General features: G+C 47.5%; 1 protein-coding gene across 2 annotated transcripts in view; it reads left to right on the top strand.

Annotated features, from left to right (window-relative positions):
- EPS15 (epidermal growth factor receptor pathway substrate 15) overlaps positions 1–25,008 on the top strand; it is an 883,486-nt gene that overhangs the window by 263,485 nt on the left and 594,993 nt on the right. For both annotated transcript variants that reach the window (XM_078670831.1, XM_078670841.1), the window contains exon 7: positions 22,631–22,756. In XM_078670831.1, coding sequence (XP_078526957.1) covers positions 22,631–22,756 — 126 coding nt within the window. The remainder of the gene's footprint in view (positions 1–22,630; positions 22,757–25,008) is intronic.

The following is a 25,008-nucleotide window of genomic DNA, read 5'->3' on the forward strand; positions in this document are numbered from 1 at the left end:
TTGTCCTAGGAAACTTGTCAGGACTTCTTTGTGTGCTTCGGTACCATCTTCTTCTCTGCTTTAAAAAGATGATGAGCATGGAGCAATATTTGTTTTTTTACCAATACATTATTTTAGCAGTCTTTTTCTGACTGATAATTTGTCAGATTTTTTTTAGACCATTTTTAATGGAAACTTTTCCTAAAACACTTCTTATCAGATATTTTAGAAAGTGTGCGCAGACACTACTTGGCAACATTTTGTTTCCTAAATATTTAGCAATATTTTCTTGTGTGCATTTATCCACTAAGCTACTTTGCATAATTTTATTAAATGGTTTTGTTAAAACATGATTGTATTGGCATTTCTTTGCCATCCTAGTTTCGCAGATATCGTTTTCAGCCACAGTTTTGCTGAGTATTGCTACAGCTGCATCGCTTTGGGATAGATTCTCCTGTTCCTGTCCTTGCAGACTCATTTTCACAAGTAAAATTTGATTACCAATGTGAAGCTTTGAGTTTGCTCTCTTAACATTTTAATATATTGAGGACTTTTAATAGAACTCATTACCACCTTGTAAGTTAGTGACATTCATACTGTGTCTACAGCTGGAGACCTAAAGTGCACGTCATGTGACAAGTGTTGCTCCTGGCACCATCTAAATTGTTGCAGTTCCTGAATGTCATGGCAATGAAGCAGTCTGTATTCCATCATTATTGCTAACCTTTCTGCCACAGCCAAATACATTATATGAATAGTTTCGTTGGGAAAGACCTCCTTGGCAGTATTTCTTTGGACCATATTTTTTTTTAAATTAAAACCTGTAGCAACTACATTTCCATTTTCAGATATTGGCAATCATTACATAGTGTTTCAGTGAATTTAGTGCGATTGTAGTTAGAAGTGATTGCATGAAATAGATTAATTATTTTGTTTGACATATTAAAATGTCCGTACTAATTGGTTAGGGTAATCTGGCCCGGTCACATGAGAAGGGCCTTTAGCTATTTCACTTAAATCTTCATTACTAAAACAATTATGGATCTACGAAGGGTGATATTTAGCAACTAAATAAAAAGATGTGGTCAAAGCTGAGGCATTATTTGGATGAAGTTTTCAAAGACATGTTTTGGTATCATGTGTGAAGGTGTGCCAGGAAGTATGTCATTTGCACTATTACTGATTAACCCTTAATCGCACACCTTTCCTTGGATGGCAGCCATCATTTGTTAGCTAGATCTGTTTTTAAAAATAAGCAAGCAAGTAATGATTCATTCTTGACAATGCACACAGACGTGGGTGAAACCTTTGCTAGAGTGCGGTGGTATCTGGTCTTTACTTTTGCACCTGAGCACTTTCACTTTACGATGAACAAATAGAGACTTTTTGTACTTTTATTTCCTCATACCGATCCGTGATCTTTGCTGACAGAATGAAATGTTGGTATGTACGACAGATCATAGATTCTGTGACTTGTTCTTAAAAGAATTATAACATTAGAATAAACTTATGTAATTTTGGGTGTTCTCTCTTATGCTTCCTTAGCTATCACCAGAATGCTTTCTGTAGTTTCTTGAATAAAGTCATTGATCAAAAGAGGGCTTGTTTTAGTGATGCAAATTTTGCTAAGATTAACATCTTATCGTGGGGAGTAGTCTGACTGCATCCCAAGTTGGCCGTCTAGCCACATCACTCTGGCTCGGAGGAACACAAACAGCTTTGGTCCTCTACGTCTCCAGCCCTGAACACTGATATTTGATGAAGGAATGAGAATGGGGCGTGCTATCGAGGAGGGTGTCTACGCACCTCAAGAATGATCCCTGGCCTGCGCATGACCAGCTGTAGAGCTTGACCGAATAGAGCCTACCGGGCTTGGAGGCAGCTATAACACCCAACTGAACTGCTGTGTGGACATGACATGCGAATGACAAGACACTGACCGCTGTGACACCACAGAATAAAAATCTGGAGGCATGATCCCCCCAGTAATAATGTTCATATTTTAGGTTTGGCAGAGTCAACACACATGGTTAAGTACTGGACTGTTTGTTGAAAACAATGCTGTCTGAACTGTTTAGCTGTGACAACTTTACAGCCATGTTTGAGGTTGAGTGCGCTCACTGTTCGTTGGCGCCGAGGTCCATGCCAGGCATGTCAATGCACCCATCATTGCACGTATACTCAATTACCTCAACAGGGATGCTGTAATACGAGTTTTGAGAGAAGAGGGACCCTACGCTACCTGGGTTCAGACATTGCTATTGACCCTGAAATGAAATGATAGGAGTCTTATAGTGCGCAAACTTAGCCAAGTTGGGCAATTTGTAATGCGACCAGCAAGGCCTTCAAAGTTACCTCCTCAGAAGTAGCAGTCTTTAAGACGTACCAGGTGCTGTATCATCCAATGGATTCCTATGGAAGTAGTCCTGATATTGAGTATACAGAATGCTTGAAGATGCTGAAGTATGCTGTGGATGCCATGCGGTTGACAGGGGTCTTTCTGCAGACACTCATCGGTCCATGAAGGTGAGGAGGGGGTCCTGGACATCGATTTGAGGTCTACTCTGGTCTGGCAGAAGTCCAGGTGCCATTGGACTACCAGTTGCCCAGTTTCGCCGTCACAGGCAAAACTTTCTCTGTGCTGTAGTTTGCCTTGTGGGCAACCAAGCTGCACTCCGATGGCTCTCCTGGGTCTAGCAGAGTCGGGTGCAACTTCTGAGCAACGGGTCCTGGTTCCTGGTGTTGCATAACAGCAGAGAGTGGCGATCTGAGGATCTGGGCTACGACTACCCCTTAGCAGACTTTTTCAGCTGTTTCGTCCCTGTTCGGGCTGGACTGTTCCCTGCAATTTTTGCAATTGCCGCCCTAAGTGCGCTGGGGATGCCCAGACGTGGGTCCCAGGCACTCCACACCACTTGGAGTCAAGCTAGCCGGGCTGAAGAGAGGTGTTACCTCGAAACCGGTCCGGTCCTCGGATGCTTGATTCCGTTCTGGGAAGGACATGGCTTTTGTAGTTCGGACTGGACTGTTCCCATGGGGCAACAGGGTCAGAGCTGATTTGCATATCGCCATTGTCTAACCCAGGGTGGTGTGGAGTGCAAAAAAACGATGGATTTGGGCCCAGATCCTTTGACTGGGGGAGTGTGTGACATTGATCCACATTCAGTCCATCACTTGTTGTTTTTGCAATTGCCGCCCTAAGTGCGCTGGGGATGCCCAGACGTGGGTCCCAGGCACTCCACACCACTTGGAGTCAAGCTAGCCGGGCTGAAGAGAGGTGTTACCTCGAAACCGGTCCGGTCCTCGGATGCTTGATTCCGTTCTGGGAAGGACATGGCTTTTGTAGTTCGGACTGGACTGTTCCCATGGGGCAACAGGGTCAGAGCTGATTTGCATATCGCCATTGTCTAACCCAGGGTGGTGTGGAGTGCAAAAAAACGATGGATTTGGGCCCAGATCTTTTGACTGGGGGAGTGTGTGACATTGATCCACATTCAGTCCATCACTTGTTGTTTTTGCAATTGCCGCCCTAAGTGCGCTGGGGATGCCCAGACGTGGGTCCCAGGCACTCCACACCACTTGGAGTCAAGCTAGCCGGGCTGAAGAGAGGTGTTACCTCGAAACCGGTCCGGTCCTCGGATGCTTGATTCCGTTCTGGGAAGGACATGGCTTTTGTAGTTCGGACTGGACTGTTCCCATGGGGCAACAGGGTCAGAGCTGATTTGCATATCGCCATTGTCTAACCCAGGGTGGTGTGGAGTGCAAAAAAACGATGGATTTGGGCCCAGATCTTTTGACTGGGGGAGTGTGTGACATTGATCCACATTCAGTCCATCACTTGTTGTTTTTGCAATTGCCGCCCTAAGTGCGCTGGGGATGCCCAGACGTGGGTCCCAGGCACTCCACACCACTTGGAGTCAAGCTAGCCGGGCTGAAGAGAGGTGTTACCTCGAAACCGGTCCGGTCCTCGGATGCTTGATTCCGTTCTGGGAAGGACATGGCTTTTGTAGTTCGGACTGGACTGTTCCCATGGGGCAACAGGGTCAGAGCTGATTTGCATATCGCCATTGTCTAACCCAGGGTGGTGTGGAGTGCAAAAAAACGATGGATTTGGGCCCAGATCTTTTGACTGGGGGAGTGTGTGACATTGATCCACATTCAGTCCATCACTTGTTGTTTTTGCAGTTTCGGACTGTTCCCTTGAGGCACAGGGTCAGACTGATTTGCAAATAGCCATGTCTGAACTGGGGTGGCAGAGTGGGCTAAAGAACGGTGTTGGATTAAACCAAGATCGTTTGACTGGGTGTGAGTGTTTGATTGATTGAGATGCTCCGTCCATCACCACCCCCTTTTGCACCGCTTTTGGCCGCCATAAGTGTGGCAGGGTATGCTCAGACGTGAGTCCCTTGCTCACTTTGCCACTAGATTCAAGCAAGCCGGGCTGAAGACGGCTGGAATGCCAGAAACCGGTCCTCGGAAGCTTGTTTCCGGTCCAGGTAAGACATGGCTTGGCAGTTCGGGCTGGACTGTTCCCATGAGGCACAGGGTCAGACTGATTTGCATATAGCCATGTCTGAACTGGGGTGGCAGAGTGGGCTAAAGAACGGTGATGGATTATACCCAGATCTTTTGACTGGGTGTGAGTGTTTGATTGATTCAGATGCTCCGTCCATCACCACCCCCTTTTGCACCGCAGTGCCTATATAGGCACCACCTCAGCTCGCTGACATCAATTCCTTTTTTTCCGTGCCAGTAAGCGCAGATCTGGAGAATAGCTATTCTTAAGTCAATTTTTGACTAACTTTTTTTGACTTTTTGTCGAGTTTATTTGGGGGGGTTTCCTCTTGGTGTGACTAGTATGTTCTCTGCTCCCTGTTGGTGATGGACCAGTATATTGTATGCATTTGGTGGTTCGAGGCCAACAACAATCCGAAGCCCTGCCTTGATTGTCACGCCATGAACCTCAAGGCCTTGAGGGAGAAATCTCTAAAGCTCCTGGTAGCTGGGCATGCGACAATCCAGATTCTGGTCAAGAGAAAGGTCCTGGAAGCAGTCGGGGAGCCCGAGATCCTCGTTGCACTTGAAGTAGTTGGGTCATTCGCGTAAGTCATGCCACAGAAGAAGTCGTCAAAGAGGTTTTCAATTTCTCCTCGTCCATCGGCTGACGAAACGAGGGAGCGTTGACATTCAAGGCCTGGCTCCGCTGTTACGCCAGCACCTGGGCGGTCTCCCCGCCCGTTAAAGAGAGTTTTATGAAGCTATGCACCTCTTGTTTCGGTGGCCCGTTCCCTCTTGTGCTTCCCAGCCCCACAGGTTCAGTAGCAGCCCCCTACTGGATCCATGTACATGGTTCAGGGTCCAGTCCGGCCCCTTGGATCCACAGATTGATCCGGACTGGCACCTATTGTGCCACCTTGAACTTCCCAGATACAGACGGTCCCTGTGCCACTGTCGCCCACCGGCTGAGCAGTCCCCATTCTGATTGACACGGAGCCGGATGGACGTCGCTTGACGCCGACTCAGGTGCTCACTGTAGCTATGCTTTTTAGGCCGGAAGCCTGAGCCCTATTCTTTTGGGCTAAGACTCAGGGAGGTTTGGGTGGGGGTCAGCGGACCCTGAAAAATACCAGCATTTTGACTTTAACTTGGACTGATGTGAGGATTTGACGGACACCTGCATACTGCATACCTCTCCAGATACTGGCATGTTTTCTCCCCCTTCTGTGGCTACGGAAGAGGGAGCGTCCTTTGCAATAGTGGTGAGGAGGGTGACCGATCCTGCACTTTAACTTGCCCTAGTGGCATTCAAGATGAACTTCTTCACAGAAGTGCTTCTACTGGGAGTGTTCCCTCTGAACCTCTTCTCCTGTTTTTAATTAAGCTCTTTCTGATGTCCTGCTTGGGACTTGGTCTAAGCCCAACAGAGGGGCTCCTGTGAACAGGACTATTGCCTGCCGCCACTGCCCGCCCCAGGGGAGCCCGACTTCTTCACACATCACCCTATCCCTAAGAGCGGTGGTCCAAGTCTTCACTCCTACTTGATTCCTGGCGCATTCCCAACCACACCACCGGATCGGGAATCCAAGATGCTGGACAATTTAGGCAAAAAAATGTTTTCTTCCACCAGCCAAGTACTGCACTCTGTGAACACCACATGCCTTCTGTGCCACTATTACCACTCTTTGTGTAATATGGTTGCGCTGGTGCTGGCATCTGTCCCATAGCAGGCCATTCTTCCAGGCGGTTGCCGATGGGACACACTCAGCTAAGTTCTCTATCAGCTGTGGACTGGTCACCACCAACTTATTGGGCAGAGTTGTTTCATCGACAGTGGTCTTACGACGCCATGCATGGTTGAGGACGACTAGCTTTTCTGGGAATGTCCAAGCATTGCTTATGGACATACCCTTTGATTGCCCCTGTTTGTGCGAGACAAATTCAGCACTAGAACGCTTTAAGAACTGCAGGGCCATGGGGAGGTCCTTAGGCCTTACCAGGTCCCCTCGTCACCCTCAATCTGCCTTTCACTCCTTTTGTAGCCATGGACTAGGCTTCCAACCGAGTCTATACCCACCCAGGCACCGTGTCGCACAAGCTTCCCAGCCTCTGCGTGGTCGGGGATGCGGTACCCACAGACCTTTTGGGTTGACCAATTCACCACCCCACTGGCAGCCTCAGCCTCCAAACCCTTGTATTGAGCCCTCTTACCATCATGGGCACCCAGTTGGGGGCAGGATCTGCCATCACCTGCCCCACTGGCCATCTAGAACATCAGACTGGTGGGTTTTGCAGATCGTCTGAATGGGCCACTTTATCACCTTTGTGACTACTCTCCCTCCATGGCACCTGCTTAAAACAGGCATATGGAGGATAACCTATCCCTTCTCCACCATGAAGTGACAGTTCTCTAGGCCAAGAGAGCTTTAGAGAGGGTGCTGACGCAGAAGTATGTCGTGGTTGCCATTCCCGCTACTTCCTGTTGCCCAAAAAAGATGGAGGCCTTCGTCCAGTCCTAGACCTGTGCTCTCTCAATTTATTTTTCAAATAGGAGAAATTCAAAATGCTCACCCTTGCTCAGGTTCTCTCTGCCTTGGACCAGGAAACTGGATGGTGACATTGGACTTCTCAGAATGCATACTTTCACATCCCCATCCTCCCTGCCCACAGAAGTTACCTGCGGTTCAGGATAGGTCACAAGCATTTTCATTTCACCGTGCTTCCTTTTGCCATTACCAGCACCACTCAGGTGTTTACCAGGGTAAGGCTATGGTTTCAGCTGATATGTGAAGATCAGGGGTATCAGTCTTCCCCTATCTCATGGACTGACTGTAGAAGGCTGGATGGCCTCCTGCGGTAGTCTCCCACCTCCAGACTACGGTGTACCTACGGCACATACTGGTGTTCACTATCCACGTCCCGAAATCAAACTATGGTGCCGATGTGAAAGCCTCTATCCTAGATTTTGGCGAGACTAACTCTGAGGCTGCTGTGCCTTCTGCCTCTTGATTGTGACACGTACCTGCTGGCATATGCAAGCTCCTAAGTGGGATCTGAAGTTCCAGTGGATGCAGCATCAAGGAAATCTCTCCAACATGGTCCAGATCTTGCTGGGAACTGCAAAAGATCTGCAGCTGTGGTTGACGAATTGGGAGTGGGTCAGTGGCAGACTGCTCTCCCTTCCCTAACCAGATCTGACAGTAGTGACAGATGCGTCACTCCTACGATGGGGTGCCATCTAGGAGAGTTGGAGATCAGAGACCCCTGTCTGAATCCGGGGTCCACATTAACCTTCTGGAACTCCGGGCGATCCGTCTGGCATTAAAAGCCTTTCTATCCTCCATCAAGGAAAGGATTGTGCTGGTGTTAACAGACAACTCTACCGCCATGTGGTTCTGCAATAAACAGGGCGGGTGGGGTCGTGGACCCATTGCAAAGAGGCCCTGCATCTCTGGACATGGCTGGAACAGCAGGACATTTCCCTGGTGGTTCAACACCTGGTGGGCTCTCTGAACACTGGAGCAGACAAACTCAGCCAAAGATACCTAGCTGATCACGAATGGTGTCTCCATCCGAAGGTGGTGCAAGGGCTCTTTCAGCATTGGGGAGGGCCTTGGTGAGATCTGTTCACCGCCGATAATGCACAATATCAGCGGTTCTGGGAGCTGGAGTTTCCAAGCGGCACTCACTCTGAGACGCATTTTGTCTCGAATGGACCTTAAGCCTCCTGTACACCATTCCACCCATACTACTTCTGCCCAGAGTTCTCAAGAAGAGCAGGAATGACCGGGCCCAGGTTATCCTTGTGGCTGTGGACTGGGGTAGGAGAGTTTGGTATACCAAGCTTTTAAACATGACCAGCAGTCCTCTGATCAGGCTGTCTCTTCGGAAGGATCTTCTGTCTCAGGAGAGGGTTCTCCACCCGAACCTGCCAACTTTCCGCCTTCTTGTGTGCAGATTAAGTGGTGACAGTTGATCATTTTCAACCTTCCTCTCAAAGTCTGCAACGTTATCTTAGAAGCCACCCGTTTCTCCACCAAGATGGTATACGCCTGCTGTTGGGGAACATTTATGGCATGGTGTACAGAAAGATAGATCAATCCCCTTTCTGCCCCACTTTCTCAGGTCCTTCTCTTCATTCTTTCTCTTGCATAGCAGGACTCTTCTCTGGGCACTCTCAAGGGCTTTCTTTCCCCTTTTTTAACTTTTCTGCAGTTGCCTGACCAGCCATCCTTCTTCTAATCCTCTATTGTAAATAGATTTTTGTCTTTGTATGAGAGCTTGCTATCTACCAAAAGTGGTCACTCCCTTTCACGTATGCCAGTCTATCAATCTGCCTACTTTTTAAGATTTGCCACATCTCTCTAAGGAAGAGGAGTGACTTCTCCGTCTGGACACAAAAAGAGTGTTGTCATTCTACTTTGACCACACACGAGAATTCTGGGTGGATGACCAACTCTTTGTGGGGTATGTCGGAGTGAAGAAAGGAAGGGCTGTCCAGAAGCGGACCATTTCCAGATGAAACGTGCTCTGTATCAAGATCTGCTACGCAGTGGCCCAGAATCTACCCCCTGAGGGCATGCATGCTCATTCCACCAGAGCTATAGCTGCTACCACTGTGCTAGCATGCAGAGTTCCGGTCCTGGATATCTGCTAGGCAGAAATGCGGGCTTCCTTGCACATAGTCCTAAATCAGTACTGCCTGGACAATAAGCTTCGTTGGGCATTTTGTCTGTTAGGTCCTGCAGGACTTCCTCATATGAAACAGGTCCACAGATCCATCTCCATGAGATATTGCTTTGGTATCTATTCAAAAGGTAAGGAATCTGCAGCTAGAAGTCTGTCAGACGAACAAGTTACTTACCTTTAGTAAAGCCTTATCTGATAGTGAGACTAAGAAGCCGCAGATTCTTTACCAACCCACCCAACCTCCCCGCTCTGCAAACAGATTTCTATGGACAGGGCTGCTCCCCTTTCAGTGCCCTAGTTTTCTAATCCAAGGGTCAGTGTTGTTGTGGGTCTGCGCTCGTGGAGTGGAAAGTCGCTAAAAGAAATTGCCATTAGCACGCTAGGGAAGCATCTTTTATAAGCAATGCGCACACCCTTCTGACATGGATGACTCATACCCCACCTACTGGCGTACAGTAGTACTGCTCGTGAAATTTTTCCATATCCAGTCTGATTCTTAGGATTATTCGAAAGGTAAGAAATCTGTGGCTAGATAGAGCCTCTACCAGAGAAGGCATTACCGAAGGTAAGTAACTTGTTCGTTCACCAGCTTCTGGAAGATGAGTGATGCATTTTTCAACCCGAAGGGCATCAATTTAAATTGAAAGTGGCCTTACGTTGTAAGGAAAAGTAGACCTCTCCTTGGCTCCTGGTGCGAGGGCTGTCTGCTTATAAACTGATGTCAGGTCAAAGATACTCAGATATTTCACTGCCCCCAACCAATTAACGAGCTTATCAGCTCTTGGTATGGGGGGAGCATCCATCTTGGTGACCTCATTGAGGCTCATGTAGTCCACTCACAAGCTCATCACAGGCTTCCCTCCTTTGGGATTGGGCTTGGTCACCAGTAAAACACACAAGACTGATTTGCATATGGCCATGTCTGAACTGGGGTGGCTTGGTGAGCAAAATAACGATGGATTAAACCCAGATCTGCGACTGGGGGTAAATGTTTTGCCATTGTGCAACATTCCGTCCATCATCTTGTGTGTTTTGGTGTGCTTGGTCACCAGTACCACTGGGCTGGCCTGTGAACTACTGGATGACTCCATCACCCCAGCTCCAACAACTTGGCAACTTCTGCCTTGATGCTGGCCTTGACCTGGTCAGGCAACCTTTATATTTTAGTTTTGACAGGGAAGCTGTCAATGCTGTCCATATTATGCGTACACCATGTTGTTGTACCTTGGGTTCAGAGAAAACAGTCCAGCAAACTGCCTCAGTAACTGATGGCAGTAATTTAGTTGCTGTTCTGTCAAGGTGGAGGAGAGAACTACTAATTAAACACTTCCATCTTGGGCATTAGAGGTCAAGAGGTCTGGAAGGGGTTCACTTTCTTCCTCCTCTGTTCCATCCATCACCATCAACTTGGTGATGTCTTCCCTGTCATGGTGCAACTTGAGCCAAATCACATGGATGACCCTATGAACACTGCTGGGGCTACCCAAGTTTACAAAGTAGATGACTTCCCTATTTCTCTATGATCGGGTATGGCTCAGTCCACTTGTCCTGCAGTGCTCTGGGTGCCACTGGCTCCAAAAGACACACCAACGGTCCTGTCTGGTACTCTGCCATGGAGACCTTTTGGTCATACTAGTGCCTCACATGCTCCTGGCTGGCCATCATGTTCTCATTTGCCTTTTTCATATACTCCTCATCCTAGAGCGAAGGTAAAGTACAAAGTCCACTACTTCCTGATTTGTTTGTGGATGGTGCTTTCCCAACCCTCTCTAACCAAGCTTAGTGGACCCCTTACATTGTTTCCGAAGAGCAGCTCAAAATGACTGAAGCCAGCTCCTTTTTTGGGAACCTATCTGTGTGCAAATAGCAGGCATGGCAGAATGACATCCCATCTCCTCCTGAGTTTCTCAGGTAACCCCAGGATCATGTCTTTCATCTTGAAAGTCACATTACACTCATCCCACTGATAAGCTGACATAAAATTCTTGCCTCAATCAGAGAACCAATTCTGGTGAAGATTCCCAAGAGGCCCCTAGCCACTGCAGGAGCAGAGACTGTCCTAAGGGGAAAGCCTCTGGATATATGGTTACTGCAAACACAACAATGATGGACAGAATGTGGATCAATGTCACACATTCACCCCAGTCAAAAGATCTGGGCCCAAATCCATCGTTTTTCCACTCCACACCACCCTGGGTTAGACAATGGCGATATGCAAATCAGCGCTGACCCTGTGCCCCATGGGAACAGTCCAGTCCGAACTACAAAAGCCATGTCCTTCCCAGAACGGAAACAAGCATCCGAGGACCGGCCCGGTTTCGAGGTAACACCTCTCATCAGCCCGGCTAGCTTGCTTCCAGTGGTGTGGAGTGCCTGGGACTCACGTCTGAGCATCCCCAGTACACTTAGAGCGGTTACTGCAAACACAACAATGATGGACAGAATGTGGATCAATGTCACACATTCACCCCAGTCAAAAGATCTGGGCCCAAATCCATCGTTTTTCCACTCCACACCACCCTGGGTTAGACAATGGCGATATGCAAATCAGCGCTGACCCTGTGCCCCATGGGAACAGTCCAGTCAGAACTACAAAAGCCATGTCCTTCCCAGAACGGAAACAAGCATCCGAGGACCGGCCCGGTTTCGAGGGAACACCTCTCATCAGCCCGGCTAGCTTGCTTCCAGTGGTGTGGAGTGCCTGGGACTCACGTCTGAGCATCCCCAGTACACTTAGAGCGGTTACTGCAAACACAACAATGATGGACAGAATGTGGATCAATGTCACACATTCACCCCAGTCAAAAGATCTGGGCCCAAATCCATCGTTTTTCCACTCCACACCACCCTGGGTTAGACAATGGCGATATGCAAATCAGCGCTGACCCTGTGCCCCATGGGAACAGTCCAGTCCGAACTACAAAAGCCATGTCCTTCCCAGAACGGAAACAAGCATCCGAGGACCGGCCCGGTTTCGAGGTAACACCTCTCATCAGCCCGGCTAGCTTGCTTCCAGTGGTGTGGAGTGCCTGGGACTCACGTCTGAGCATCCCCAGTACACTTAGAGCGGTTACTGCAAACACAACAATGATGGACAGAATGTGGATCAATGTCACACATCTGGATATATGGTGGCATTGTCCACTACCAGCAAGTGAAACCTGTTCCCCTTGACTTTCCCTCTTGGCCCTCTTCGCTCTGGTTATGACAGAAACATACGCAATAAGACCAAGCATTGCTGCAAGGGTTCTTCCTTCCACCTCTGTCCAAGCAGAGGTTTCAAGATCATTGGCCAGTAGACATTCCACTTGGATGGCAGGAGACACAGCTACTTTCTTTGGGCCAATCACTCCTCCCCACTCCATCCACAGCCGTAGAGTGTGACTTTGACATTGTCAACATTGACGAACTTGTGTACATTCTCTGGCAGGATCTGGTCTGGGCCAGCCAGTTTGGCCATCACTATGGTCACACTACACCTGTATACCTCAGAGTCTTCACCCCACCCCATTGATGTTTGGCCACTGTAGGCACTATTTCTCCATACCTGTAGGACAGTGAGCCAAAGGATCAATTTTCTCTTCACCCATGGACTCTAATGTGGCCTCTGTGTACCCTTTGAGGTCTCTAGGGGCAAGCTCACACCCTATCCCTACACTAGACACCCCTTTAGACTGGTCATAAGTGGATGCCTTCTTTGTGCACACTGCATCTCTGTAGCAAGCATGTATAAGGTTCTATATTAAAGAGACATACACATATAACTCCACATACTACAATCTCCCCCTTGGTGTCCTGGCAAAATGCAATCTAAACACATCCCAGCTTTTGAGAGGCCAAACTTTCTGTGACACCCCCTCCACTTTGAGAGTGATGTAACTTGAGACACGCCCCTCCCTTTGGCATCCTTTGGGGATGTTTTGTGGCTCTTCTTTTTTTACCCTTAAACCCCCCCCCATACCTTTTCCCCCTGAATGGGGGCCTGAACCCTTTTTTCTGGTCCCCTCCCAGGGTTTTGTTAAGGACCCTGGTAGGAGCCCACTCATCAGCTTTCTTGCCCTGTTTCCTGGGACTAGACAACTTAGTCTTCCAGATGCTGGTGCAACTTTTCTGAGTAACAATTTGCCAAAATGTGCTCCTTAATTAAATTGTAGAGCCCTTCCAATGTGTCTACTTTGTTGTCTTTAATCAAGCCATTTAGTGCCTTAACTGAAGTGTCAACAAAGTCCATCCATGTCTGTCAAGCGCCCTTCTGGGTTGTCCTAAACTTGAGCCGATACTTCTCAGGGGTCAAACCAAAGAGCTCTACAAGGGCTGCCTTCATGTGTCTTTTACCTCAAATGTTAGAAGTCTGTCGCTACCAACTACTGATACTAACTCCCACTGTAGTGATCCCCAATGTGGTTACCACCCTTCCTCATCCTGAGAGCTGTCCTATATATCAGGCCTGCCACTTCTCATTGCCATCCCCCTGGACATAACTAGGGACAATTCCTTTTGGCATTGTGACATCAGGAGCTCTCCTGTCAGCACCTCCAGTTACCACTCTGCTGCCACCATCTTCTCTGGGCTCCAGACCAAGTTTGGACCTCCTCTCTTCCAGGGGCAATCTTCTTTCAGCCAGGGCTATAGTTCTGTCTTCCAGGTCCAGGGCTGCCATACTTTCTTGCAAGGACCTCTTGCTAGTGATAAAGCTTGCTTAACTGTTGACTCTGTAGACCTTCCTAGGTCCAATAAAAGGGGATATGTTTCTCCCTACCCTACTTGCTCAATTCAGGATACTGTGATTGTCCTCTGCATCCTCTTCTCCCACACCACCTTTGTGCTGTTCCTTCTCTAGTGGTGGATGTACCCAGTGGGCCTTTTCTCAAGTACTGAGGGCCTTGAACAGCTCCTTTTCCCTGGTCCCCATGTTGATCTTTAAGTCGCTGCAAAATGCCCTCAGCTCATCTCTCTTGAAGAAGGACTGGTTTGCCTTATCGAGCTACATATTCTATAGGTCCACATACATACAGTTCTTTCTATCACACACTAATCAGGAAATTAATTTTCCAGACCTCACTATTAAAATAGAGGATAAAGCATTGTACATCACACTATTCTGAAAGCCTCCAGAGTGTAACACACTGCTGAGATACACGAGTCACCACCCCAAGAGTTTTCATGGCTATCTCCCATATGATCAATTCCAATGGAATTGTGTCAGAAGTGTAGATTTTTCAGTGAATCTGACCTCATTAAGATTGCACTACAAGGGGTACCCCAAAAGGACTACTGAAGCACTCATGTAAAAGAGCCTGGTATTTGCCACTGGCGACCTTGCTAGAATCTAGTAGAATAATATCAACAGCAAAAGAATGATTGTGAAACCACTTTACCTTTTAATACATCGGGGTTAGAGAGGATACTCTTGATCAGCATTTTTAATGTAGTAATTTGGGATTTTGTGAGGAATTTCCCACGTAGATATATGGGTGAGTTTTTATATATATATTCACTACCTTATAGGATCGCTATATGAGGTAGATCCATTTAATAGCCAGTGTTTTCTATGATACATGGGAACCTTTTTTCAAAGGAAACCAGGTTATTCCCAGCCCTTCCATGACTCCAGGTTAGTCAGACCCTAAGTTTTTTTTTGTTGTTTTTTTTTAAATGTTATTGAAATTATTCAAAAACAAATTAACAACATTCACAAGGCATGAGTAAATTAAAGTATAAGGAGCTCCAGCGATACAGTATACATAATGCATCAAATATTCGTGGGGGGGAGGAGGCAGCGAGGAAACAATCAAGGTACAGTCATGATAATAATTGGAATGTCATTTAGGGGGACAAGGAAACGTCGGGAGATGAATCATGTGGCGGAGTACATATGTTCCCACGATACGCGTTCCACTGTGACCAGATCCTGCCCCATTTCCTAGGCCTGTCCGTGTCAAATACACAGTTTTCTCCCTAAACATGCACCAATCCATGTTCTCCTTCCATTGCAATACAGTAGGTGGCCTGTGGGAGCCCCAGAGCTGTGCAATATCCCTCTTCGCAATCATATTACCAAGGGTCGCCCAAGTGACCTGTGCCGTGTTGTAATCGTTAGGCTCCCAGACATTCAAAAGACATCGCCTGGCTTCGGGCAGCATCGATACACCAGGGACTCATGCCATCACCACATGCACTCGGGACCAAAACTCAACCATCTCCGGACATTCCCATAGAATGTGGAGGAAGGTGCCAGTCACACCGCAGCCACACAACCCATCTAGAGAATAACCCATGCGAACCAGACTCGGACCAGTAACATACACACGATGGAGGATCTTAAGTTGAACAAATCTAAGGCGAGCAGGTATGGCAACTTCCTTAGGCGAGGACAGAGCAGATTGCCAGTCCTCGTCATCTAATTCTAGTCCGTCAGCAGTCCACAGAGCCCTGAGTCGCACGAGCAGGTCAGCTCTATTATTGATCAGCTTCTTATAGATCAGTGAAATTGTGCTGTCGGGCACATGGCCATCTAGGATACGGTCCTCAAGAGGGGAGGACTCAGGAATATCGGTACCCGCAGCAAAAAACTGACAATAGAGCATGGTGGACCTGAGCATACCTAAAGAATTCTGTGTCACCGAGCTCGTATTCCGCTTTTAGCCCCTCGAAGGACTTAACGTTACCTTTGGACCAGAGATCACCCACTTTGCTTATACCAATCATATCCCATTTATCAAAGCCTTTCGTTCTCCACAAAGTACCCAAACATTCAGAATCATACAAAGGGGTTGCGCGGGTAAGTCTATCACACCACCCCAATGCTGCATTCGCGTCCCGCCACACCCGTACAGCAATTTTAGTGGGACCGGTCAGTGTTCTATAGAGCCCCCTGAAATATAGCGCCCTATTGAAATTCCCTCCTGGGAGAAGATATTTGTCCATTGCAAAAGCCCGAGTAGGACCGGGAGCGTAAGTCGCGTGGTTGACCGCACTCAACTGAGAAGCCCAATAGTAACGCCTGATGTCCGGGAGGGCAATGCCACCGTCATACCATGGAAGCTTGAGTTTGGAAAAAGCAATGCGCGCACGCCCGTCCCAGACCAGTCGCCTCTGTAGACTCTCCACTTCACGAAACTAACCCGAAGGGACCGGGTCAAATGAGTTCTGAAGTGCGTACAAAAATCTAGGCAACGACATCATCTTGAAAAGAGCCGCACGACCAAGCGGTGACAGTGGCAACCTACGCCAGCGTGTAACATCCAGCTTCAGCCGTTGAAGAGGGGGTAGCAGATTACGCTCGTAGCGTACAGAGGGGTTCGAGGAGACATAAGTCCCTAAGTACTTAAAGCCAGTCTCAAATACTTGAATTGGAAATCTACGTGGCAGTGGAGGGAGATCTCCCGCCAAAACATAGACACAGGATTTAGTCCAATTAATAATGAGACCAGAATTCTTCCCAAAAGAGGTCAAAACGTCAAAAAGTACATTCAGGGACCTCCGAGGGGAGGTGAGGTAGAGAAGGATATCATCTGCGTATAACGAGATACGATCCTCGAAATCGGGAGTCCACCGAATGCCCTTCATGGAAGGCTCCCAACGAAGCCATTCCACCAGTGGTTCTAAAGCGAGGGCAAAAAGCAGCAGAGAGAGCGGACAACCCTGCCGAGTGCCGCGTCCAAATGTAAAAACACCGGACACCTTTCCGTTAACCACCACCTGAGCCAAGGGCCTCTCGTAAAGAAGTTTCACCCAGGCGATAAACACCGGGCCAAATCCAAATTTTTAGAGAGTAGCCCAAAGATAAGGCCACTCGATGGTATCGAAAGCCATAGTAGCATCAAGGGAAGCCAAAATGGCCGATTCAGTGAGCGTCCCAGCCCTCGCGAGAACTCCGTGGAGTCTCCGAAGATTAAGGGCGGTGTTTCGGTGTGGGATAAAACCTGACTGATCCGGATGAATCAAGTCCCCGATCACCCTAATCAAACGATTAGCCAACAACTTAGCTAGAATTTTAGGTTCAGCATTAAGGAGCGAAATCGGTCTTTACGAGGCACAATGATCACGCGGCTTACCCTCCACATGGATAACTACAATAGTGGCGAGACGCTGATCGGCGGGAAGGGAACCAGAATCCAAAGCCTCAAGGAACATTTCCCTTAAGTAGGGCGCCATTTTGTCGGGTCGCAGCTTATACAGTTCAATGGGTAGGCCATTGGGGCCCATTGCCTTGCCAGAACGAAGGGAACGTATGGCAACCGCGACTTCGTCCACCGTAAGAGGAGCCTCCATGAGGTCTCTATCGGCGTCAGAAAGGCAGGGCAATGCAATATCCTGTAACAGCAAGCGAGAGTCCTCCTCATCTCTATCACAAACTGAGGCATATACAGTTTCGAAGTGGTCCACAAAACACTGAACGATCCCAACTGGGTCAGTGACGCACTCACCATCAGGCCCCTCAATCACCGGAACAACACGGTTCACTCTCTCCTTCTTGTCCAACCACGCAAGCAATTTACCAGCCTTATCCCCACATCATACAGCCTGCCCTGTTGCTCTCTACTCATCACTTTCGCCGCATCAGTAACGAGAGCTCTGTAATCGGCTTGTTTCAAGCTGAGTGAGTGCAGCTTTGCGCGAGTCACCCCTGATTCGAGTCCAGTCTCAAGTGCAGTTATTTCGGTTTCCAAGCGTACAAGTTCCACATTGTTAGCCTTCTTAGCAGCAGTAATCAGCGACAGCGAGTGCCCACGAATAACCGTCTTAAAAGCTTCCCACAATGAAACAGAAGAAGAAACAGATCCCACATTTTCATTAAAGTAATGGTCAATAGCTTTAACAAGTTCAGAACGGGTTTTGGGATTGCGGAAATACCAGGGATTGATAGGGGCAACTCTACCCTCACTGCCCACCCCGACCTCAAAACAAAGCCACAAAGGGGAATGATCAGAAATACCCCTGGGGAGATGACGAACCTCTCTAATGGAGGAGGACTGGGCCGATGGCATTAAAAAATAATCTAGCCTGGAGAGACTGCCATGGGCCCCCGAATGGAAGGTGTATTGTAACTGCGTAGGATGCATCAACCTCCAACTATCTATCAGCCCAAAGGTGTCAAGCAAGTCACTCAGCCACATATGGGACCTAGCCAAATCCCTCGGGGGACAACGATCAGAAATGCCAGAGACCACAGAATTAAAATCCCCATCAAGAATCAGGAGGCCCTCAGGAAGCCCTAATATAACTCTGCCAAGATCAGCATAAGTTGAGGCCTGTAGGCCCGGAGGAATATATACCGAGAGAATGGACAATCTTTTCCCCTCCCATCTACCAGTGAGCGCAGCATAGCGCCCCCTGTCGTCAAGCGTCACTTCATCAATTTCAAAAGGGAGAGAAGACCGGATGAGGATGCCCGCCCCCCTGGAGCCAGAAGTATACCCAGAGTGAGCAACCAGTCGGTATCCACGTCTATTCATGGCCTGACACATGTTACCTATTAGATGCGTTTCCTGCAGAAGGACGATATCAGGGGAATGGCGTCTAAGGAACTGTAACACAACCCCTCACTTTATCCTGTCTCCAAGCCCATTGACATTCCAGGATAGCAGTCTCAACTCGCCACCCCCCATCCCCAAGATGAAGGCTGAGCCCACCCCACATAAGACCCAAGGACCAGAGAAGATGGAAAGAACAATGCGAAGCCTTGTGAAAAGAAAGTCACACACACACCCTCCCACCCCCCCCAACATGAACCCGTTACAACACCCCCCACCCTGCACCCCTGCATGCGACTCATGAGCCACCCCAACTTGCAGTGTGCCTGTCGCCCCATATGAAAACTAATCTACACAAAGAACCCAGGAGGAGGAAGAGTCCCCATTCACCCCCCGCCACCCTCGGCCAGTCTATAAGAAGAACAAGAGAACCAGTGTCCAGACTCAGCTGAGATAGTTGGAAAGTTCAGACGTCAGGATCCACAATGTCACTCTCACTCCAGCGCACCACCGTCTGCACCGCCGGGGTGCCCGGAACGATCGTCTCGTCTCTCCTGGGCAAAAAATCAAGCCAGTCACTAACACTGTCCGGGCGATCAAAGAAAAACGTTCGTTCCTCATACTCGATCCGAAGTCTGGTCGGAAACAACATGGCGTACTTGAGGCCCAAGTCCCGCAACCGTCTCTTCACTCCCTGAAACCCCAGCCTCTGCCTCTGAACGAGCGGGGTAAAGTCGGGATAGAAGGTCACGGTGGTATTTTCGAACTTCACAGGGCCTTTGTCCCTAGAGGCTTGAAGGATAGCGTCCCTATCCCTAAAGTGGAATAGTCTTGCGATAATGGGTCTCGGGGGGGCACCCGGTTTCGCCTTTCCACCTGGGACTGATGTGCTCGTTCAACAGCAAAGAATTTGCTAAGTCCGGCGGGAGCGAGATAGTTCGTGACCAGATCTTCCACTAGCAGGTCGGTTGCAAGGGTCTCTGGACTTTCAGGGACACCCATAAGGCGTACATTGTTGCGACGGGCCCTATTTTCATAATCCTCGAGACTACGGGCCATCATGTCATGAGGAGAACGCAGATTACCGATCTCGGTCTGAGCGTCCGTGACATCCGCAGTAAGACTGGAGGTTTTCAAATCCAACGCCTTTACCCTCTCTTTAGTCTTCGCCAAGTCCGCTCTAATCAGCGTAACATCAACGGCCACCGTGTCGATCTTAGAGGCAAGGGCCTCATATTGCTGTCCCATGAAGGCCTTCATACTGGTGATGGCACTCATGACGTCTTGCAACGATACTTCTGAGGTCACAGCAGAATCGGCCTTAGGGTCGTCAGGAGTGCGGCCAGCACCGCTGGGGGACCCCTTTAAATGGGAATAATGATCCATAATATTCGTCTGGGTCTGTCCCCCACGGAGAGGTGTCTTGGTCTTGCGTTTCTCAGGATCAGGTCTGGTGGCCATATTGGAAAAGGGACCCCGGAGGGGCCCGCGCGACCTGGTGAAAATGGCCGGGTGTAGAGTGGCAAAGAAGACAGCGAAACTGGACCAAAGTCGCGTAGGTGCCAATAAAGCTGGAGACGAGGCACTCAGCAGGGACAGCAGACAGCAGTGTAGTAACAGCAGGTCAGAAAAAAGGTCGATACGAGCAGCGCGTCAGGCTATCTGAGCCGGGAGTAGAAACGAAACTGAAAGTTAGGCTGAGGCCGACTGGGGGAAGACCCCTTCGGCCGTTGTTGTTAAACTACTCCTCGGCTAGCCAAACAACGAAGCCCCCGGCTCGTCTCGGGGCAGGCCGCAAAAGTTCGAGGCGATGTAAAAGTGGATCCCAACGTCCGAATTCAGTTCTTCAAAGAATGTCGAGATCAGCAAGAGTTTGCCAACAAAAGCCCATCTTCAGAATAAGAATGTAGTCAGGATATTTGCGAAGGGCGGCGCGGGTCCGGGGAGCTCTGTGCTCACATGACCATCTTGGATGCCCGCGAAGCTCCTCCCTGAGTCATACCCTAAGTTGATCACTGTTGATCACTGTTGTTTAGTCATTTTCCTCACAAAGTCTGACATGATACATTTTAACATACAGGTGTTCCATACATATTCTGCCCTGATGAAGACCCGCCTTGAGGTAAAGAAGGCACACGCTTTCTAAGAGGGTCGAAATGTTGACCGTTTTACATTCAGGCTGTACAAATGAATTATGGGTTATGGGCGAAATAAGGTCTGATGCACCTAGCCCGCCAATGAGTGACCACAGATCTGTACGTGTTGGAAAGGCTTATTTGAAGATTTAAATTGTTTCTCTATAAGTGTTTAATCACTTTTTTCTTGTTGCACTGCACAACCACTTTATTCACTCATCACCTATGGAGCACCTTAACGTTTGATTTATGGCATTGATATCATTTAGCAACTAAATACTTTCTTCTCAGCAATTGAATTGACTAGACCTCCATGTATTTTTTTACTTTCGTACGTGATTTAATCTCTCAAGCATAAGATTGTGCTATTAAGCAAATAACATTTCACCAATTCCGAGGAATGCGGTGGCTCTCAGTGCCCTGTACTGCTTACTAAGCTTATTAATATAGAATTTAATGGAGGATGTGTGTCTCAGTTTAATGAGCTGTCAATTAAAAGAAAGGATTTGAGTAGGCAGTGGATGCTCAAAGGCGGTCGTACTGCTGTGCCAAGAAGACACAAGTTCAATGAACGACAGACACAAGGTGATGAACTTCAAGTTTTAACACAGACTATATCTCTCTTTCAGCTACACAAATTTGACAATGCTAGAACACATGAATGTCCTCGGTGTAACCAACCTAAGGAAGGTTTCGGTCTTTAGCCTTGATGGGCTGAAAATTGTGAAGTTTTGTCTATGCCAATGTCATTGAATATTTTGATGCACAGGGCTGATGCTTATGTTGACTGAATAAAAACAAAATAAAAAAAAGTTAACATCTTAACATAGCTCACCTAAAATTATACAAGGTAGATGACTTCTAGGCAGTAGCACCCCAATGGGATACGAGTAATTTGTACTTTATGACTCAGGCTCCCAGTTTTCCAATTTTGCTGAGTTTTACTGATAAATACAGACAGAAAATAATGTGTTTCCTGTCTGTATTTATTTTTAAATGCAGAAAAATAACTGAAAATTGTGCTTCTTGGGAGAGACACTCCATGCTGTCTTACATGAATTCGAGGCAAAGATGAGCAGAGAGCCGGCATTGGGATTTAAAAAACAGGATGATATTTAAATAAATACAGGCATATGTTAACATATATTTGTAGTACAAAGTACCTGTGGGTGTAGTGTTTTGTTATATAGGGCTGCTTAATTTGCTATAACGCGGCAGACATCCACATATGAGTGCATGTCTAAGAGTAAAATAAACATGGAAATATACCATTTCACAACTCTATTGTCAAACACACAAAATAAATATGGATAAAGCAAAAAAGAAATATGGATAAATACAGATGGAAATGTTTAAAAAAAAATCCATGAAACTGGGAGCCCTATTTATGACTCCTGCAAGATTGGCTAAAGTGGCTGTGCTGATGCTCTCTCAAAGCACACTGGGCCCCCTCAGCACCGCCAGGCATACTCTCGGTAACGAATCATGGCTTACCCATAAGGAACCTCATTCTGGCCAGAGCAATCCACGAGTTGGTATGCCTCTGAGGTGCATATATGTATTTATTTATTTACCAATGCAGTAGAATACATATCAGGAGGAGTAACAGTCTAGATTTTAGAAACCTGGTTCAACTCGTTCCTGGGGCAAAGGAAGGGGCATTCGATTCTCTGTGATAGTCAGTCTTACTGACATTTTGCCGACAACACTCATCCTGGTGTAAAACAGGGCACACCGTTCGTAAAAATGAGGTTCCTTGCTAAATACTGTGCAGATTGTCTACATACTCAGATTATTAATGAGTACATGCCTAGTGCATTGACCTTTTTGTTTTGAATGTTTGTGTCCTCACAGGTGGAAGAAAAGACCAAGTATGACGTCATCTTCGACAGCCTCAGCCCTGTGAGCGGATTTCTCTCCGGTGATAAAGTAAAGCCGGTGCTGCTGAACTCCAAGCTCCCGGTGGACGTCCTGGGACGAGTAAGGATCGTTGCATTAATAGAGAAGGGGCCGCCTCCGTTGAGTGGGCAGTGTGGTGTGATCTCAGCACTGCTGGCCACATTAGTTGCCTCGTCACTCTTAATAACTGCGTTTGTCGTATTTGCTTGTGAAGTGTCCGATACACTATTGTCTGTTCACTGCATCATGTATCTAGTAAACCAGCCAGATCTTTTCAGTTCCAACCATTCAAACTCAATCACCAGTGTACCCACAAGATTACCCTGTGCGGGCATCTTGTGGGTGCATTGGACAAGGTAAGTTTTTCCCCTAAAAGAATGATGGACCCGTTCGCCCTCTTGTTCTCTTCTATATGTTTGTATGTGACGTTGCCGAAGTGATGTAGTAGTGAAGAACTGCCAGGGTGCAGCTACTGAGAGGTCCTGTCACAGGCATCGAAGTGAATTGGAAAAAAGGAGGTGGCGTCAGGGGAATGATCCTGGAGATGGAAGGCAAGTGCCACTGTGCCAAGCCGCTGGGTTCCGCCACAGACGTCGTGATGAGCATTACAAAAGGAAGGGGCGATCTGGTGTCATTGGTGTCATCTGGTGTGATTTCTTGCTAAAAATACTCCAAGGAAAGTGTGAGGGCGACGTAGAGGCAGATATATATATCAATGTGAAACACAACTGCATTGTATGCAGACATTTGAGAAATGGTATAGTTGCCTGTTGATCTTATGAGTTGACGCCTGTAATGGTTTCTATTTGATTCAAAAAGCAGTAAAATATTTGATAAGGGATATATATACACACCCTTCCCCTCGCCACCTTTAATAAATAATTTAAATACACCCAAACCAGGGAGTGTGCGCCGAGCCTGGGTGTTCTCGGTTCCCTAGCAGTGGAAGTAGAGTCAATTGTCTCATAAAACAGTATGAAGACATAAAAACATGGTAAGAACAGAGGAGGCGCTTAAACAGCATAGTTATTGTGAGAGACCCTGGCTGGAGGGTTGGTGAAATAGTTTCATTATTCATTGTATCGAAGTATGTATTCTCTTCCCAGGGTGCATTAAGAGCTTCCCTCCTCTGATCCCCTAGCCTCTACTGGCGCCAACCCTTGTGAATTGTTTTCTATGTAAAGCTTGATTTGCTTTCCAGTGGACGTATAAGACTGTTGTGCATGTGTACCTGATCCGTGATCGTAGGTATTGAGGCCATATATGATACGGTTAGCACTGTTTGGAACGAGTGGATTTTTTTTAGTTATTTTATTGGCACATTAAAATACATAGACCTGCACTACTGCAGTATCGATATTACTGCTCAAATGCATTGTTTTCGAAGTTTGGGATGATACTCCTGGTTTTAGGCAGTACATATTGAAACCGTGACAAGAACATACAAATCTGCACTGATTGTACATCTGACTGTAAGCTGCTATAGAAGGAAAAAGTGGCACATTTGGGTTTGCAATATGCTCCACTGTGTATACCATAATTAATGGAAGACTGCTTTCTAGTAAACATCAACTTTATTGCCCTATGCACGAGAAGCACTGGAAGTACCACTGCTTTGTGGTAGGTGTAAGCTGTAAAGCATTAGCAATTTGTTTTAATACAATCTGCATCACTTGATGTTACAGAATGTCAGCAGGGATCGCACAAGAGTAGAAAAGAGATTGGTTTACCCTTGCCCGAAGGATTGGCGGATCAAGGAAACTCCCATCTCCAATGTCAGAAGGATAGACATGGAACAGTGCACTTCCTGTTCCACTTAGGGTTCCTCTTCAATGCAAGAAGGTTGTCACCGCCCTTTAAAGAGAATATGTTTTTGGCTGCAGAGAGGTACCATGATTCCTATGATAGTGCCGGTCTCACGATCTCTGATAGTAACAGTACTGAACTTACCATGTATGATGCTGTCCTACATTTATCTCGAACTACATGTGAAACTGAATTTGAAACCACTTCTGTAAGGTCTCTGCAGTCGGTGGTTGCGGGCTTCACGGCACTGTGAAGATTTAACTGAGAAGTTTTGCATCGGTCTGCAGTGGTGGATATGCGTACACTGCACAAAGCCCTTCGTTGGTTTCAAATGCTTTGATGATATTCACACCAGGTACATCTCTGAAACGGGTGGGTGGCACATATGATGATGTTGCGGACATATGGGTCTCACAAGAGAGAGATGTCTTACATTAAAATGCTAGTGTGACCATGTTCTTGGCTTTAAAGGCATTTCTTGTTCTTCAAAGTTAAAGTTTGTTTTGTTGATGTAAATTGAAAACAGA

Source organism: Lissotriton helveticus, chromosome 1_2 (assembly GCF_964261635.1).
Source record: "Lissotriton helveticus chromosome 1_2, aLisHel1.1, whole genome shotgun sequence".
Classification (NCBI taxonomy): Eukaryota; Metazoa; Chordata; class Amphibia; order Caudata; family Salamandridae; genus Lissotriton; species Lissotriton helveticus.